General features: G+C 52.6%; 1 protein-coding gene across 2 annotated transcripts in view; it reads left to right on the top strand.

Moving 5' to 3' along the window:
- The first annotated feature begins 841 nt into the window (after window positions 1–841).
- Window positions 842–16,446, top strand: part of Nfam1 (NFAT activating protein with ITAM motif 1) — a 31,972-nt gene continuing 16,367 nt past the window's right edge. For both annotated transcript variants that reach the window (XM_057791997.1, XM_057791996.1), the window contains exon 1: window positions 842–1,028. In XM_057791997.1, coding sequence (XP_057647980.1) covers window positions 911–1,028 — 118 coding nt within the window. In that variant the 5' untranslated portion in view covers window positions 842–910. The remainder of the gene's footprint in view (window positions 1,029–16,446) is intronic.

The following is a 16,446-nucleotide window of genomic DNA, read 5'->3' as shown; positions in this document are numbered from 1 at the left end:
AACCCCTGCCTCTCAGGTGACAGACATACGGCTCCAGGACCTCAAGAGTTCTCTGTAGTGTCTGCTAAGGATTGGCGGTAGATCATCACTTTGCTGGGCCCCTGTGCTGGTGCCCCTAGAAAGGTGGGGCCAGTGAAAGCAGAGGCCATGGGAAAGCAGTGCCTGTGCCTCATTTTGGGAGCACGGGGTGAACCCAGGTTAGGGAAACCTCCAGAAGGCATGGGGACAGTTAAGGTGAACCAGGAGGAGTTTCTCTGAAGGGCCTTGCCAGGCCCTACTTGGCCAGTGCCTTCTCTTACACCTGGAGGTGTTAGGTTCCTGCGGAGGCTGGGACAAGTGGCTCAGGCCCTTTGGCCTTGCAGTCAGCTTCCACTCCTCCACTGTACCCTTCCCCTCCTCTATGCTCCAGCCACCTGCGCCCCAAAGAAATCCTAGTCTTCAGGATGCCTTATCAAGGGGTGCAGGAACATTGCAGAGGAGACTTCTGAGCAGGTGGGATTGTGGCCGGTTTCAGGGCTTGAGAAGTGTAAGGTACCAACCCAAGGAGCACCGCTATTTCCTGGACAGGAGTCCCATACTGCAAGGGCCCTCGGAGGATAAAAACTGACGAAGTTGGCCTGGGGAGGCCTAGGTCCCCACCCCTGGTTCTTTTCCTACTGTGTGGCTTGACAAGTTGGAGTCCCAGGCTGTTTATCTGTCGGAAGCCCCACTAAGACTGCCCCCGCTATTTCAGGGGGAAGTCGGAGTTAGGGGGAACAGCTTGAGGAAGCAGAAAGGCATCCAGAGGAGGAACTTACTAGGACACAAAAGGGAACTGTGGCTGCCGGCAGGGGCCAGAGCCTCCAGTGAGCTAAAGAGGAAGAAAGACTTTGATGAAGTGTCCTGTTCACAGCGGCGGCTGCTGCGTTGGATGGAGAGCTGGTTTCCACGGTGTGGGGCTGGGGTAGGATGCCTGCATCCTCCCAGCTGCCTCCCAGCTTGGTGGTTCCTCCATCTGTTGCTGGTGCCCTGGACCCTGCAGCTAGCAGGCAAGTCTGTCGCCTCACGTCCTCTTGTTCACGTACATCAGAGTGTCTTTCATCTGGCGGGAGCCGCTAATTCTCGGGACCCGTCTCTGGGGATTTGCTGGTTGCTTTTGAACATTGTAGACTTCACAGGGGAAGCCTTTGGGGACTCAGGAGATGTTTAGCTAATGCCTCGCCAAGGTGACGTTTGAAGGGGTGGGGGACAGCGCAGTGTCTTCACCGTGGTGTTAACAGCTTCCCTGACAGCATAGCTTGGACCCTTGGTCCTTAAACAAGGAGGGTGGGGGAGGGTTTTGAGGTCAGGAGAGGAATCTGCACAGGGAAAAACAGCTCTGACATGGCTGCCTGGTAGGCTTCTCATGTTGAATCTGCCAGGGGGCAGAGCTGCCCTAGGTGCTATTGTCGGTGGTTGGTTCACTGTAGAGGACAGGGACAGGACAGTAGCCAGCCAGAGCATGGCGTCTGGGGGCTCAGTTGCTGTTAAGGTCACTAGAGAGGGGCCACACTTCCCACTTCCAGGAACACAGCCAGAGGCCCAGGATTTTGACCCCAGTGAGTCTCCCCAGGGCCAACACTGTTGCCTTTTCCCGGTTCCAGGCTCCCTTGGAATCGGGAAGGTCTGGATCCACAGCAGGCTCTGGGGTAGGGGCGAGTTTGTTCAGGCCAGTGGAGCTCCAAGGGTGTCCTTCTCAGGATACCTAGCACCACTCCCTGGCAGTTCTGGGGACGATCTGCCAGATGCTCTGACCTTGCCCTGGCCTGGCTAGCAGCTGGCACGTGACTGATCCAAGGTATCCCACTGTGGAAACTGAACGCTCTTCCTTCTCAGTTTGACTTCTATTTATTTCTTTGGTAAGAGTGTGTACGTGCCGTGGTGAGTGTGCAGAGGTCGGAGACTCACCTCAGGTGTCCCTCCTTGCCGTCCACCTTGTTTGGGACAGCATTTCTCTGTTTGTCTGCTCGTCTGTCACTGCTGCACATGCCAGGCTGGCTGGCCTGCCTGCTTCCAAGGATTCTGTTTGTGTCCCCCAGTCTTGTGGCAGGTACAATAGGATTATAGACACATGCTACTGTGACTTATGTGAATTCTAGGGATTTGAACTCAGGTCCTTACACTTGCGCTGCAAGCAGTTTCCCACTGAGGCCCCTCCCCAGTGCCGCTTTGACATTGAGGAGGTGACGAGGAGTTGCTTCTGCCCTGATTGCGTCACATCCCTCTTTCCATTTATATCACAAACAGTTCTCCTGATAACCAGGAATTAGCGTTTATTGAACCTTCACATAGACCCAGCACTGAATGTTCTCCGCTCCCATTCACTGAGTGAGAGACAAACCCACGGAGGTCTGTCCACACGAAGTCAGGCAGTAGAACAGAGGTTAGGCTATAGGCTAGGGTCATTTTCAGACACAGCTTCGGCCCAGCCAGAACCCTGTCCAGAAGGCTCTGCTGGTCCCGTTACTTTCTTTGCAAAGAACATTCTCCATAGGAACATTTACACTGGGGAGGCAGGATCCAGTTTGTGCAGCCTCTATAGCAGGCTGGGATACAAACCCTGTGTTCTGTCTCCTTCAATGTGTGCCACACTGCTCACCCCAGGCCTATGTAAAACCAGCCAAAAGATAGACGGTGCCTGTTGCTGACAGTGTGTTTGAACCTCCAGTTAAGTGAGGTGTTGTGGCCCGTGCCTGTAATCCCAGGACTTGAGAATCGGAGACAGGATAATTGCTATTAGTTCCAGACTAGCTTGGGCCACAGAGTGAGATCCTGCCTCAACAACCCTCATTCCCTACCTTAAAATAAGAAAAAAAGCCCCACTTAGTCAATTTAACTTACTGTCCCCCAGGTTCCCATCTTTTCTCTGTGTGGTTCTCCCCTCCAAAGGCTAAGGACTGAGTTGGAGGAGGCTTTGCTGGCCAAGCCACTTCAGCTGCAGGAAAGCTGGTTTGAAAGAGGGTGAGCTACACACAAAAACAGAAACAGATTTTTCCCCCCTGTGTTGCAACAAACCCTCTGCCATAGAGAAGTTCTTCCTGCTCTTGCATGAGAAAATAAAGCCTGCTCCCTCGCTTCTGAAGCTGCTTACAGGAACACACAGCCCCTCTCTTAGTCCTGCCCCTGCCCATCACAGCTTCTGCTCTTCCCCAACACCCCTACCGCAAGCTTTAAGGGCTCTCCCATACATCCATGCACCACGCAAGCGTTCTCTCTCTCTCTCTCTCTCTCTCTCTCTCTCTCTCTCTCTCTCTCTCTCTCTCATTCATTAAACGGGGCTTCCTAAATAGCCTCCAACTTATGGCAATCCTCCTGTCTCAGCTTCCTCCTAAGTGCTAGAATTACAGGCTTGCATCACCATACCTGATAATCTAAGAGTCCTCCTTCTCTTCCTCCTCCCTTTTTTCCTCTTCCTTCTTTCTTTCTCCCTCTTATTTTATTTATTATTATTATTGTTGTTTGGGAGTGTGGTGCAAGTGTTTCTCGTAGACCAGAGGGCAGCATTGTGGAGCCAGTTCTCTTTCCACTTTTACACAGGTTCTGGGGGATTGAGTTCAGATTGCCAAGATTACCCCATAAGTGCCTTTACCCACAGAACCATCTTGCTAGCCCTTCTTTCTTTTCTTGAGACACAATTTCAACATGTAGCTTAGAACTTGTTGTACAGCCTGGCTGGCCTCAAACTCTCCATCCATCTTCCTGCCTCAGTTTTTCAAATGCTGGGATTTAAATGCATCTTTTGACTTCTGTGTGACCTGGGGTAATCTGCTTGTGTCTGGGCCTCAGTGTCTTTGACAAATGTCAGCCTTTTTTCTCTTTTGACTGTTTTTAAACTTGGAGCTTTGCTGATTTCTTTCTCAAATACCCGTGGAGGAGGAAGTGAATTGAAGTGGCTTGCCGAGCCTCCGGGGCCACAGGTCTCTAGACGCCATGGGGAACAGACGTGAACAAGGCCCAGGCCGCTCTCGCAGCTGGGTGGAGATCATGAGACTTGTCCTAGGGAACAGAACCCAGATAGAGTTCACGCGTGCGTCTGACTGTGCTCTCTGGCCTCAGATGTCACCACTCCCTTTGTTCCCCAACATGAATAGTAGCACTGCCTTCTGCAAGCTAAGGCTTCCTGCCTCCCTTCCTGCCCCTCCAGCCTCTGTCACCACTAGCCCCTGCCTTTCATCTTCGTTTAATCCCAATAAAGAGCTTGGGAGGCAGAGGCCTGCAGAGAGACAGCGGTGCTGAGGTGGGCTCAGGGAGAGCTGGAAAGGCTGCCTGCTGGAGAGGGCATCGGCTGGGGTCTGGACCCAGAGGGACAGAGCAGGTGAGGTGGCACACGGGCACAGCATGGAAAGGCCGGGAGGCCAGAAGACAAAGCCGGGGAAAGAAACAGTGAGAGGTTCTGTTGACTGAAGAGGAAATTCTCCCAGAGCAGTGGGATGTGAGACCATTGCCAGCAGATTATAATGCCGGTCTGGCGGAGGTTCAGGCGCCGTCCCAGTAGGTCCTGTCCTCGATGCCTTCTTCATTGTCACCGTGAAATATAAATCACACACTGAAAAGTACAGTGAAGAATAACAAATACAATCCCCCCCCCCAAAAAACATGTGGCGTGATTGAGACACGGGGCAAGAGAGAGAACATTCTGGAACATTCTAGGACATTCTTCTGCAGACACTGTTTCTTCCCTGAGAGGTATTGTTTTCTTCTGAATGACTGTGGACATGGGGGTGCTGGTAAGCCTGGACCTGTTTCTTTATGCTTTCATCATTCAGCACAAAGTCACTATGGTAGAGTAGTTTCTCTTGTCTCAGCACTGGGAATGGAAACACACACACACACACCACACACACACACACACACACACACGAAAGCGTGTGGGAGCCTAGTTTGTCTGCTTTTGAACTTGATCTAATTTAAATGCTGCTGTGTATGTTCTTCTGTGGTGTGTCTCTTTGACTCAACACTATGCCTTTCAAGGTATATGCCGCTGATAAGAGGTAGGTGGCATCTGTCTCTGCTACGGAGTCACAGTGTCGGGCTGTGACCCCTAGACCAGCTCGCCACCTCCCTGATATGGCCTGAGAGTGTTATGAGGGATTTTTCATATGTTTCAAAGATTTGGGGTTGGGGGAGAAAGCCAAAGAAAAATATTTTGTGACATGAATATTATGCCAAGTTCAAATTGCCATGTCCATAACTAAAGTTTTCCAGGAGCACGGCAGTGCTTCCTGTTCATAGACCATCTGTGATGGCGGAGTAGCTGGGACACAACCAATATGGCCCACCAGCCTGCCATGTTGTGGGGACACCTGCTGTAGAGTCCCCTGCGAAGTGAGCACACTGCTTGTCTGAAGCCAAACTGGGCATTCCAAGGCCATCCTGTTTAGGGCTGTGAATACGGGCATGGTCTCCAGGTGTGGCTGTGTGTCTCTGTGCATCCCTGTGTATTGGGCTCCGGGGCACATGCTCCCACCGAAGCTACTCTGTCATCCTTGTGTGGCTGGATATGGAACGTCCGCAGCATGGGGCTTTACATCCGTGACTTCCAGCACGGTGCTCAGCACCCAGGGGTGCTCAGTGCTCAGAAAACAGTAACAACAGCAGTAAAGTAAGCTTATCAGCCTCAGACAGCCCAGCTTTCCCCAGGGTTTGGGATAGATGTTCATCCTGGTTAGACCTGGGCTGAATGTGCTCTTACACCGTCTGGCCTGGGTCTGCTCTGGCCTAAAGTCTCTTGGGTACTGTGAGTGGGAGTGGACAGGTGTTGGAGAGACTCGCAAGTGAGCTTGGGACTTGCCCTTCCTTGCTCCTGGTGACTCTAGCCCAGGTTTACTGTGGTAGGATTATGACCATCAGGCACTGGAGTGGCAACTGAAGCCAGAGGAAGGGGAGGGGAAACTCCAGATGAGCTTGAGGAGGTCAGGGAGACTTGAAGTTGGCAGATGAAGCTCATAAAAGCCTGGTGAAGGTGGCCTGGCCAGCTTGAATTTGAGTTCTCAGGAGACCTTGGCCAAGTTACCTGACTACTCACCACCTCCCTTCCCATCCCGCTGAGGTATCTGGCAGCTTCTCATGCAAATCTCTTGCTAACAATGGCAGGAAGTCATGTTTGGTACCGCTGACACCCTCACTGAGGATGTGTGAAACCTCAAACATGGGACAGTGAATTGTGTGGCTCGGTGCTTATTCCCCAGTGTGGGATCAGTGTATACCCCACCCAGTGGACTCCTCTGCGCCCAGCATCTCCCCGCTACCACCTTCTCCTGTGTATCTGGGTACCTCAGAGTCTGGGGTCTTCCTAGAGTCTTCCCAGATCCCCTGTAGGTGACAGGGAGTCACTCATGGTCTCGGGACACACTATCAGAGCCTCTGGAAGGCTGTGCTAGGCCCCGTCCTCTCTGAGGGTGTAATCAGCATAGAGCCTGTCCCAGATGAGGACCTACAGGTCCGAGATGGCCGGGCCTTGACCTGGCATCCTGTTGGAACTCGTGGCTGGGACTTGGGTGGGGAGGGGCTTCTGATTTCACCATGTATTTGATAGGTGACTGTACTTGGGATTTTTTTCTAGGTTTTGTGGTCTAGCGGGGTGCTTGGAAGTGGTTGGACATCTGCTCCTATCCGGCCTGAGGACGGCATGCACTCTAGAGAAAGGAAGGGCAAACCACACCCCACCTGTTGTTGCTGAGCCAGCAGAAGCGGGCCATGGAGCCCAGGCAGGGGTGGCCTCTGCCATGCAGGCTGTGTTATCAAGTCAGGGTGAGCATAGGCCTACATTCAAAGGAACCAAGTGCCCTTCTCAGACCTTATCATACCAAGGAGCCTGGGGACCAGGAGACAGTGAGCTGTTCATACAGCCTCACTTCCAGCAGACAGCCCTCTCTTGCTGCTCAGGAGACAGCTGAGCCTATCTAAGGGCATGTTAGGCTGTGCCAAAGGATCTTAAGATCCTAGGAGGTGGACAAGGTAAAAAAACAAACGAACAAACAAAAAAGCCGGTTGATATCAAAGATAGCAGACAGGTGGAGATCCCAGAAAGAAGGGAAGCCACAGACAGAGGGTCAGGAGTCAAGACCAGAAGCAGTGGGAATCACAGACCAGCCGCCGTTGTCTTTGCAACTCTCCTTATGCTCACAGAGGCAGCCTGCAAAGCTGTGGTGAGGGAAGGGAAAGAGGAGCCTCAAGTCAGAGACTGAGGGAGCGGGAGGAGGCAAGTGAGTGCAGGAGTTGGGGGGACTGAGGTCGAGGGATCAGGATGGGAGATTGTATGGTTATTTTTTATTATTAATAATAATAATTATTATAGTTTTTTGAGACAGGGTTTCTATGTGTAGCTTTGGAGCCTCTCCTGGAACTCACTCTGTAGACCAGCCTGGCCTCGAACTCACAGAGATCACCCTGCCTCTGCCTCCTGAGAGGATTAAAGGTCTGTGCCATCACTGCCCGACAGTGTAGTTAGTTCTTTTTTTTAAGGACAGGGTCTCTTGGAGCTCAGGCTGACCTCAAATTTGCTATGTAGCCAGCCAAGGATGACTTTGAACTTCTGATCCTCCTGCTTTTACTGCCCAGCTTCTGTGATGATAGGTATGCTCTACCACACCTGGTTTATGTCATGCTGGGGACTGAACTCGGGGCTTCGTGCATGGTAGGTAAGCATTCTGCCAACTGAGCTACATCTCCAAGCCTGAGTTTGTGTTTTAAAGGCAGACTGAAGGGAAGAAAGGAGAAGCCAAATGAATCACCAATGCCGGGGAGGTTTTAGGTAGCCCAGGTCCGCTGGTTAGAACTCTGTGGTATTCTCTTGTTTCCTTTCTAAAATGCAATGACATTTCCCTTCTAAAGTAAAAACTCCCAGAGGCTACCTGGTTTTTAGCTACCTGCCCCCCACCTCCTCCAACCTCTTCTGTACCCTGATGCCCTACTCACCCTTTCTCTCACCAGCTTCTCTTCAGTGCCCCGACAGCGCCCTGTGGGGAAACTTCTAGAAGCTTTACCCAAGAGCTTTCTTAGGCTTAAAATGCTCCTGCCTGCCCCTCCCCTACCCGGCTGCCTCCTCCTCTTTTCTTCCTTCAAAGTTCAGCCTGGTAAGGAGATGGGAAAGAAAGACATCAAAAACGTTCGCAGCTGCTCTGTCAGGGTGGCGAACTGCAGACAGTCCGCCTTTCTTCTTGATCCTTCCCTGTGGTTTCCAGAATCTTTATGCTGAGCTGGTCTCACTTTTAGGGAGGGAGGAGGTGGGGTGGGACCTGAAGAATTATAATTCAGAAAATAATGGCCCAGTCCACGGGTCTTTTCCCAGAAAGCTCCTGTCCTTTCTCAGACTGGCACGGTCCTGTCCTCTGGGTTTCTACAGCCCCAGAGGCTTCCCTTCTATTGCTTCATGTCCAGCTGTGTTATTCAGCCCCCTTCTCAGGACCCTTGGGAGTCCTCAGGACATTTTACCATCCCCCATTCAAAGACAAAAAACAGAGTCCTGTCCCCACTCTTGGCTCTGTCACTGTTTCTACCCATCCTTTTGAGGGTACAGATGGGTCAAAAGGGAGACATCGAGTCCCCAGCTGACCCAGGTCTTGCTCACCATACTGTAAAGGGACTCGTAAGAAAGGCCATGGCTAGAGAAACCCCAGTCAACACTTGTGCATTTAATCCAGGTCAAACCTTCGACAAAAAGCTCATTTTGTGTGAGTCTTCATGGCTGTCCTGCACTCTGGGGTCTGAGGTCTAGAAACGTGAGAATGGGATGCAGACAGGCTGTGGACAGGGCCTGCAGCCAAGCCACATCTGTATGCAACCGTGATTCAGAGGTGTTGAAGGACATGACAGTCAATCTGAGTGTGGCATTTGGAGAACATTAGCACTAAAAACTCCATAAGACACCCGCTGTTCAAAGGTCGCCTTCCAACGCCTGCACCAGCCACTTGGCGACTGCCTGCCACGTCATGAATGACTGGCCGGCTGCCCTGCGGTGTCCTGAGATTCACGCTCAGGCACATGGCTGGGACTCAGGGACAAACCAGCAGCCACAGTCTATGTCTTCCTGGGGACCCTTTAGAGGACGCTTTAAAGAGACGCAGCTCTGAGAGCTGCCGGAATGGATCGGAGGGCAAACCCCAGGCCTCATAGAAAGACCGTGGGAACGGCTTTCTTTTGGAGCTGGGAATCAAAGTGTTTTCCTTGAAAATCGACCTGAGTCAGGGCGGATACCTTTGATCAGCACGCCTGGGCCCTTACTACTCTCAGTGCCTTGGGAGGGATTGAGTTGCAGGCAGAGCAGCGGCAAGCCAGCCAAGGCTCAGGAGGGGCTGGTGGATTCCGGAGAGCTGGAGAGCTCACAAGCGAGGTCAGGCAGCTGGATCAGAGGCAGTGTGAGCGGGGCTGAGGTGAAGCCTTAAGCACTAACCTCTCTGCACCTTCAGTGGCATCTGTCAAGGTTATTCCTCTCTTCTGCCTCCTGCTTAAAGGGTCACTGTCCGCCCTGGGAGGACTGTTGGTTAGCCACTTCCTCCTCTGAGAGCCACGGGGTCTCCTGGTGCTGGATGGACAATAGCAGCTCCCCCTAATGCTTCTAGGATCCAGGTCAGTTCTGAGTATTGCTTTCCCCTCAGCCTTCCACGGGTCAGCCCCGTCTGCCTGTTTGCTAACCCACATTTCGGGAAATGCCTCTCTCATCTTTCAGCTCCCTGGAAAAAGAGTATATTTCTTTCATTTGAGTTTTGCTTGCTCAGACATTTTAGATAATAGCAGAATAGTGAATACAAGTGTGTGTGTGTGTGTGTGTGTGTGTGTGTATGGGGGTGGGGGGCTCAGATATCCAGAGTACAGACTCATCCCTGCTTAATAGCTGTACTGCTCGGGCAAACCTCATCTCGTCTCTGTGCCTTGGTTTACTTCATCCGTGAAAGGGGACCGAGTGCAGTTCCTGTTTTCTCCTAAGAGTCTAGGCTGTGTGGGGAAGCCAGACCCGGAAGCATAGCTCAGAAAGCGGACCTGGATATGAAGAGAGTGTCTCCAAGAGCAGGGGCTGAAGGGGACAGTAACCCCAAAGTAAAAGCTGCATGTTTTAAGGTGACCCTGTCTGAACCCAGTTGAGAATAACTGAAACCCGGTCACACGCCATGGCTCCACTCCACGTGAAATGTGCCCTCCAGGTTCTGTTCTCTATAAATGGCTTATCTTGACGCTGTGGATTGATTTCAGACTCCCTCCTGGGCCTCCTGCTTGACCAGGGAGGGCGGGGCTAGGATGAGTCTGAGTCTTCTGGAGAGCTGGAGGGGTCCGAGTAACCCTGTCCCATAGGAAGATGGCAGGAGGGGATTTAGTTGGCCACACAAAGGAAGACTGTCGGGGTGAGGGCCCACATTCTCGGATCAGGTTCTCTGATTACAAATTACTCCCCATCCTGGACTCAGCACAGAGGTCCCTGGTGACTCCGCCCAGCCTTGACATTAGTTGAAGTGGTCACGGCGTCAGCAGACCGTGAAAGGGAAGGACTCAGGCACCCGTGGCAATAGGCTGTCTCTCCCAAGGGTCTGCAAACAGGCAGGGAGAAGCAGAAGACAGATGTGGGCAGAAGACCCTTCCAGCCTGCCCCTCACACAAGCTGGACACCTAGCTGGACACCTCCTGGCTGGGCCACCAGTTGATACTCCAAGGTGACACCAACTCCATTGCTCAGTCAGGGAAGGACCTGAGGTACTAAAAACCAACTGGGTCCTGCTGTGGGTGTGTCACTTAAACCGGAAGTGTGAGCTTTGTGCCACCACACCCTGTGAGGGTGGCCTTGTTCCTTTTCCCCTGCTGGAGAAGAGTTACTGAAGCCCAGAGAAGCCAAGTCACCTGCTCAGAGTTGCACAGCTCTTGAGTGGGAGAGCCAGGATTCAAATCTGTGTCAGGAACGCTCATCCCCATCCGATCTGCGGCCAGGCTCTGCGCTCCCTGACAGCGGAGAGCTGCAGAGAGCTGTCCATCTTCTCTGAACTGCTCTGGGAAGTGGGGTGGGTGGGCTTAGCCGTGGCTTGTGCTTCCTAGTCAGGACCATATGTGAGGACAGGGAGGGGCATAGAGGACTTCAAGACCAAATGGGACAAAGCCAAGCAGTGCGCAGAGTCTAGCCCTTTCCTGTCTCCAGCTGGCCCTGCTCCTCTGCCTCCCCCTGCATGTGCCCTCCCCAGGCCTCACTCTCTGGGGGTACCCTGGTATCCTCTCCGTTCTGTGCCCTGTATCATCCCATCAATCTCCTTGCAAGCTCACAGGTTCCAATCCAGAGCTGCCCCTCTGTTCTAGGGACATCTCATCCCACCCTACTTGACTTTCAATTTCCTCTCCCTCTACCTTCACACGGCTCAGGGCTCTCATCCAGAGACAGATGTCACCCCCCCTACACACACCTGACCCTCGAGTCTTCCTGCTTTCCCTCTTCTTATCTAGGCCACCATCACATAGGCTCCCAGGTTCCCATCCAGAGACACCCTACCTGACCTTCAATTCTTCCTGCTTCCCCCTTTTCCACCTGGGTCAAAAGGAGGGGCTCTCAGCCACTGCAAGACAGAAAACTCCTGGTCTTCCTCCCTGCCTTCTCACCCACTGCCCTACTGTGCCCTCATGGAACCCTGCAGGCCGCATATCTGCAACCTTCCTGACCTCTCCAAAGAGCAGCATTGAGTCCCTTCCCTTGCAGAAAACCCACAAGGTTCTTGGGACTGTCTTCCTGTGCCAGATTTGTCTGTTTAGCCTGCATTGAAGACGTACCTGCGGCACCTTGAGCGTGAGCAGAAGAGCCACTCTGACTTGTGCCAGGGTCCTTTGGACCCTCAGCAGCTCTGGTCACTCCGAGAAAGTCACGGTCTTTGGTCACTTGGTCACAATGATGCCTGCTTCTTCACATCTCCAACCCTGTAACGGCCGTGCCGACCTTGGCAACCTCCGTGCAGCTGGGAATCTGTGGCGGGTGGGGACATCGCTCTCCCACTCGGACCTTCCACTCCCACTCCTGTCCTTCCACATGGTCACCCTCATGTAGGGTCAGGGGTCATTGTGTTCTGGGAACTGCAGGGACAGGAGGTTCCACTCAGGCTGGGAGAGATGGCGCACGTCTTTAATCCCAGCACTCGGGAGGCAGAAGCAGGCGGATCTCTGTGAGTTTGAGGCCAGCCCGGTCTACAGAGCAAGTTCCAGGACAGCCAGGGCTACACAGTGAAACCTTGCCTTGAAAAACAGAAACAAAACAAAACAAAAGCAAGCAAGCAAACAAAAACAAAAATACACCCCATGAACCTCTCCCTCCTCAGTCCCTGGAATCTGGGGTCCTCTCAGTCCTGCTCCTGGGGTACTTATCTCCGAAGACAGCTGCATGAGCAGAACTGCAGAGAACACTCAGACAGCTCCCTGTCTGGGCCACATTGTCCTGTGAGTGAGACACTGCCAACGTTCAGAGATCCATGAGGCATGAGCCAAAGGGCGTGTAACCACTTGTCCATTACTGGACTGTGCAAATGTCCAGGATCTGACAGGCTGTCTTTGGCGGCTGGTGGCTACCGTGCTTGGCTCCTCCAGGAACACCACTCCCTCTCCATCCTGTGCCTATGGCCCTTGACTCTGCCCCCTCAGCAACGTCAGGTGAAGCCTCGTTCCAAGCACAGTGCCACTGTTCGTGAATCCTGGAGCTTTGAGCCTCCGAGACTCTGCTTGTTTTCTTTTAACATGTAATTATTTAGTGTGTGCATTCCCTTGCATGAGTGTGGCTGTCAGAGGATAACTTGAGGGAGTCTGTTCCTTTTCTACCATGTAGGTCGCAGGGATAAAACTCAGACCGTCAGGCTTGGTGACAGCCATTTTCCCCACTGAACCACCTCTTCTCTTTTTGAGTTTTTATTTGTTTATTTATTTGGGTTTTCGAGACAGAATTTCTCCTTGTAATAGCCCTAAGCTGTCCTGGAACTCGCTATGTAGACCAGGCTGGCCTCGAACTCACGGAAATCCACGTGCCTCTGCCTCCAGAGTGCTTGGATTAAAGGTGTGTGCCCCCATACCTGGAGAGGTTTTATTTATTTTTTAATCATATGTTTATGAGTGTTCGCCTGAATGTGTCTGTGTACGCCTTGCATGCAGTGCCTGCAAAGACCAGAAAGCGGGGCGGGGGGGGGGGTTGGATCTGTTACTAGAGTTACAGATGGCTGTGGGCTGCCATGTGGGTGCTGGGAATTGAACTTGGGGTCTCTGGAAGAGCAGCCAGTGCTCTTAACTGCTGAGCCATCTTTCCAGCTCTACGCTGAGCCATCTTTCCAGTCTCTCTCTCTCTTTCTCTCTCGCTCTGGAGTGAGGTTACTATAATTGCCTCATGGCATTAGACTGGCATTTAGCCTGTGTCATACCTGGCTAGGTTGATTTCCTATTCATGTTCTTTTCCTTCTATTTTTGGATACCCACTCCAAGTCAAGGAAGTTTTCAACTCCCAGGCACCTCCTGACCTACCTTGAGAGACTGAGTACTCCCTCCCTTCTATCCTCCCTCCCTTCCACCCCAAGCATCTCTACTTTATCATCACAGGGGATGCTGACAGGCCAGGTAGTACCTGCAAGCTGCCTGGTACCCTTACCGAGTGGTGTGTGCTTGTGCGTGCGTGCGTGCGTGCGTGCGTGTGTGTGTGTGTGTGTGTTTGGGGCACAGCAAATGCTAGAGGGGAAGGTTTCATGGACTTAGAATTTCTGTGAGCTCATTTGCAGCTCTGGATCTTAAATGGGGGCTGCTTCTCACTGGCAAACTAATGGACTGGATAGCCACAGTAGCTCCATGGTCCAGACTGTGGGGTACTGACACCCCACAAAGGAGGGACCGTGATGGACTCCATCTCCAGGTCAGACACCCTAGCAGCCCTGTACCGACTGAGATTCCTCCTGGATCTTGGCTGTCTTCAGACTAGTTGTCATTGCTTCTCCGACATGGAAGGAGCTGAGTCCCCTCTCCCCCATTAGACACTGCGCTTTCTTTTTTTTTTTTTTTTAAAGATTTATCTATTATGTATACAACATTCTGCCTCCATGTATGCCCACACGCCAAGGGAGGGCGCCAGATCTCAGTACAGATGGTTGTGAGCCACCATGTGGTTGCTGGGAATTGAACTCAGGACCTCTGGAAGAGCAGCCGGTGCTCTTAACCTCTGAGCCATCTCTCCAGTCACTGCGCTTTCATCAAGGCCCAAGGTTCTCATCCCCAGGTCTCTGTGTACTATGACTGGCCAGAGTCAGGCCCTTTAACCTGAAAACAGCCAACCCCTTAAGGCTGTTGAACAATAGACATCTATTTTTATATCTATCTCCAGAATTGTAAAGATTGACTTAATTGATCTAGCAGATTCTGTCATTTTTTAGAAAGGTGCTTTGGCCCCCGGGAGAGGCAGATGGGGGGAAGTGGGGGAGGGTTAAGACAATTAGATGGTTATCTTTCCTGCCAGAAAAATTATTAAAGTAGCTTCGTCATGCGGGCAGCATGTCTACCTCCCTTAGTCTGAGACTGACCTTGTAACACTGGAGAAACAAAAGGTCCCAGGGAAGGAAGGATGACCCCTTTCTGTCTCTTCTGTGGGATTCCAACCTCTGCCCTTCACTTTGGAACCCTGGGGAAGCCAGGCAGGCTCTGCTTACCCTGGCAGCCTGACTGGAGCGTATGGAGAGCCCATTAGGAGGATCAGGTACCGGGAGCCTCTGAGAAATCAGGACTAGGATCTCAGGAGTTGGCCGTAGGAAGGGAGCACGGGTAAAGGGGCTCTGGACAGAGGACTCTTCAGGGAAGAATCACAGGCAGAGGGGGACACAAACAGGCCACAGAGAGGGTATCTGTGGGGACAGCTGCCGAGGGGAGGACTGGCAGAGGCATGGGACAGAAGGGGACAGGTGAGCTGCTGGTGGTGTGGGCAGAGCTCTCAATCATTCCATGCTATGGTTTCATGCACCCTCCAGCCCGTCTGGAACCCTGGGAGATCATTCTGTAACACCTGTCTCTTGCCTCCTCTATCCAGTCATGTGGTACCTCAGACCGCCTCTACCCTGAATCGAGGAGGCTTCTTAATAACAAAGCTAGAACATTGCTCTGCCAGTATTATGTTGTATATATAGTATAGTCAAGTCGCAGCTGCTCCGCAACAGAGGCCAGAGAATATGAGGGTAATGCCAGCCTAAGGGAAGCCCGGGACAGGGACTCCTTGCCAGGGAAGGGGCCTGGGCACTAACTCAGTAAATACTTCCAAAGTGACCATTGTACCACACTGGCACTATCAATGCCCCCTGTTCATTAAGGGGTGGAGAGTCTCTTAGAGGCTCCACAGCAAATTCAAAATATCAGCCTGTTCAAAGCTGTAAGCAATCACTGGAGGATCATCTCCATCCCTGCCCTGGAATCTTCCAGAAGGCTCAGCCTCCCCTGAGGGCCCTTTCCCCAGGGGAAAGCTGAAGAGGCCAGAAGAGACCCTCCTGGCTCCATGCCAGCCCACAGGCAGGAGGCCCACAGCTCACTTTCCTCGGCAAAATAAATCTTGAGACTTTCTAAGCGTCTCAAAACGCACGATCTTCTCCCGATTAACAAGCCGGCCTGCATGTTCTTGGCTGCTTGCTGCCGACCTCAATTTAAAAACTGTCTGCTGCTCAGCTGTTGGAGAGGAAGGGCCCAGGAGGCATGGAATATTGAAGCTGAGAGACCTGTGTTGCCAAAGTCGGGGGTGGTGGCTGCTGACCCTGCTCCAATTCTAAACAGCCTCTCGGAAGCTTGCAGGAGGAGGCCAAGCCGGGCTGGGCTGCTGCTTGGGCAGGCGGTGGAGGGGGGGGGGGCGGGGAGGGGGGGGAGTATTTAGACTGTTTTCTGATGAGTGTGATTTAGGGAGGATGGCTCCAGCGGAACTGGCCTTGTGATGAGCATTGGGCACAAGTGGCCACATGTGAGCAGCTCTGCATCTTTGGAGGATGGCTCCCGGAGGAATGGTTGTTATACCACCTGGAGACTTGACAATGTTCTCCCAGCCCTGATTCTGGGAATGGCCCATCTCTGCCGGCTGGCCAGCCTCCCCTGTTGGCATGAAGACCTGCTCCCTCTGTCCCCCGCCAGGAAGTGCTCTGGTTTCCTGTATTCTCTCCTTCATTTCTTCCCTAGCTATTGGTCCCTTAGGTCTGTATGGGTAACAAATGGGGGTGCCTTTCATCTTGTGGAAAGGAGAGGGGTTAGGAGCTCAGGCTCTGAGGTCCCCTCAGCCCCAGGGGTGTTTCTGCGTCCCACCTCCCACCTGTTGAAGAATCCATTCTAGTGGTTGACCTTCCTGACTCTCGTTCTTCCTCAGTCAGAGCTTTTGCCTGGCCTCTGTCCGTTGGAGAAATGGAATCTCTCTGAGGACCACCCTGTGCAGTCCACACGCAGGAGGCACGCTTGGGTGAGGAATCTTGCAGTGAGCCGTCA

Source organism: Chionomys nivalis, chromosome 17 (genome assembly GCF_950005125.1).
Source record: "Chionomys nivalis chromosome 17, mChiNiv1.1, whole genome shotgun sequence".
In the NCBI taxonomy this organism is placed as follows: domain Eukaryota; kingdom Metazoa; phylum Chordata; class Mammalia; order Rodentia; family Cricetidae; genus Chionomys; species Chionomys nivalis.
Note: the sequence above shows the minus strand (reverse complement) of the source record. Positions and strands in the feature narration are given on the sequence as shown.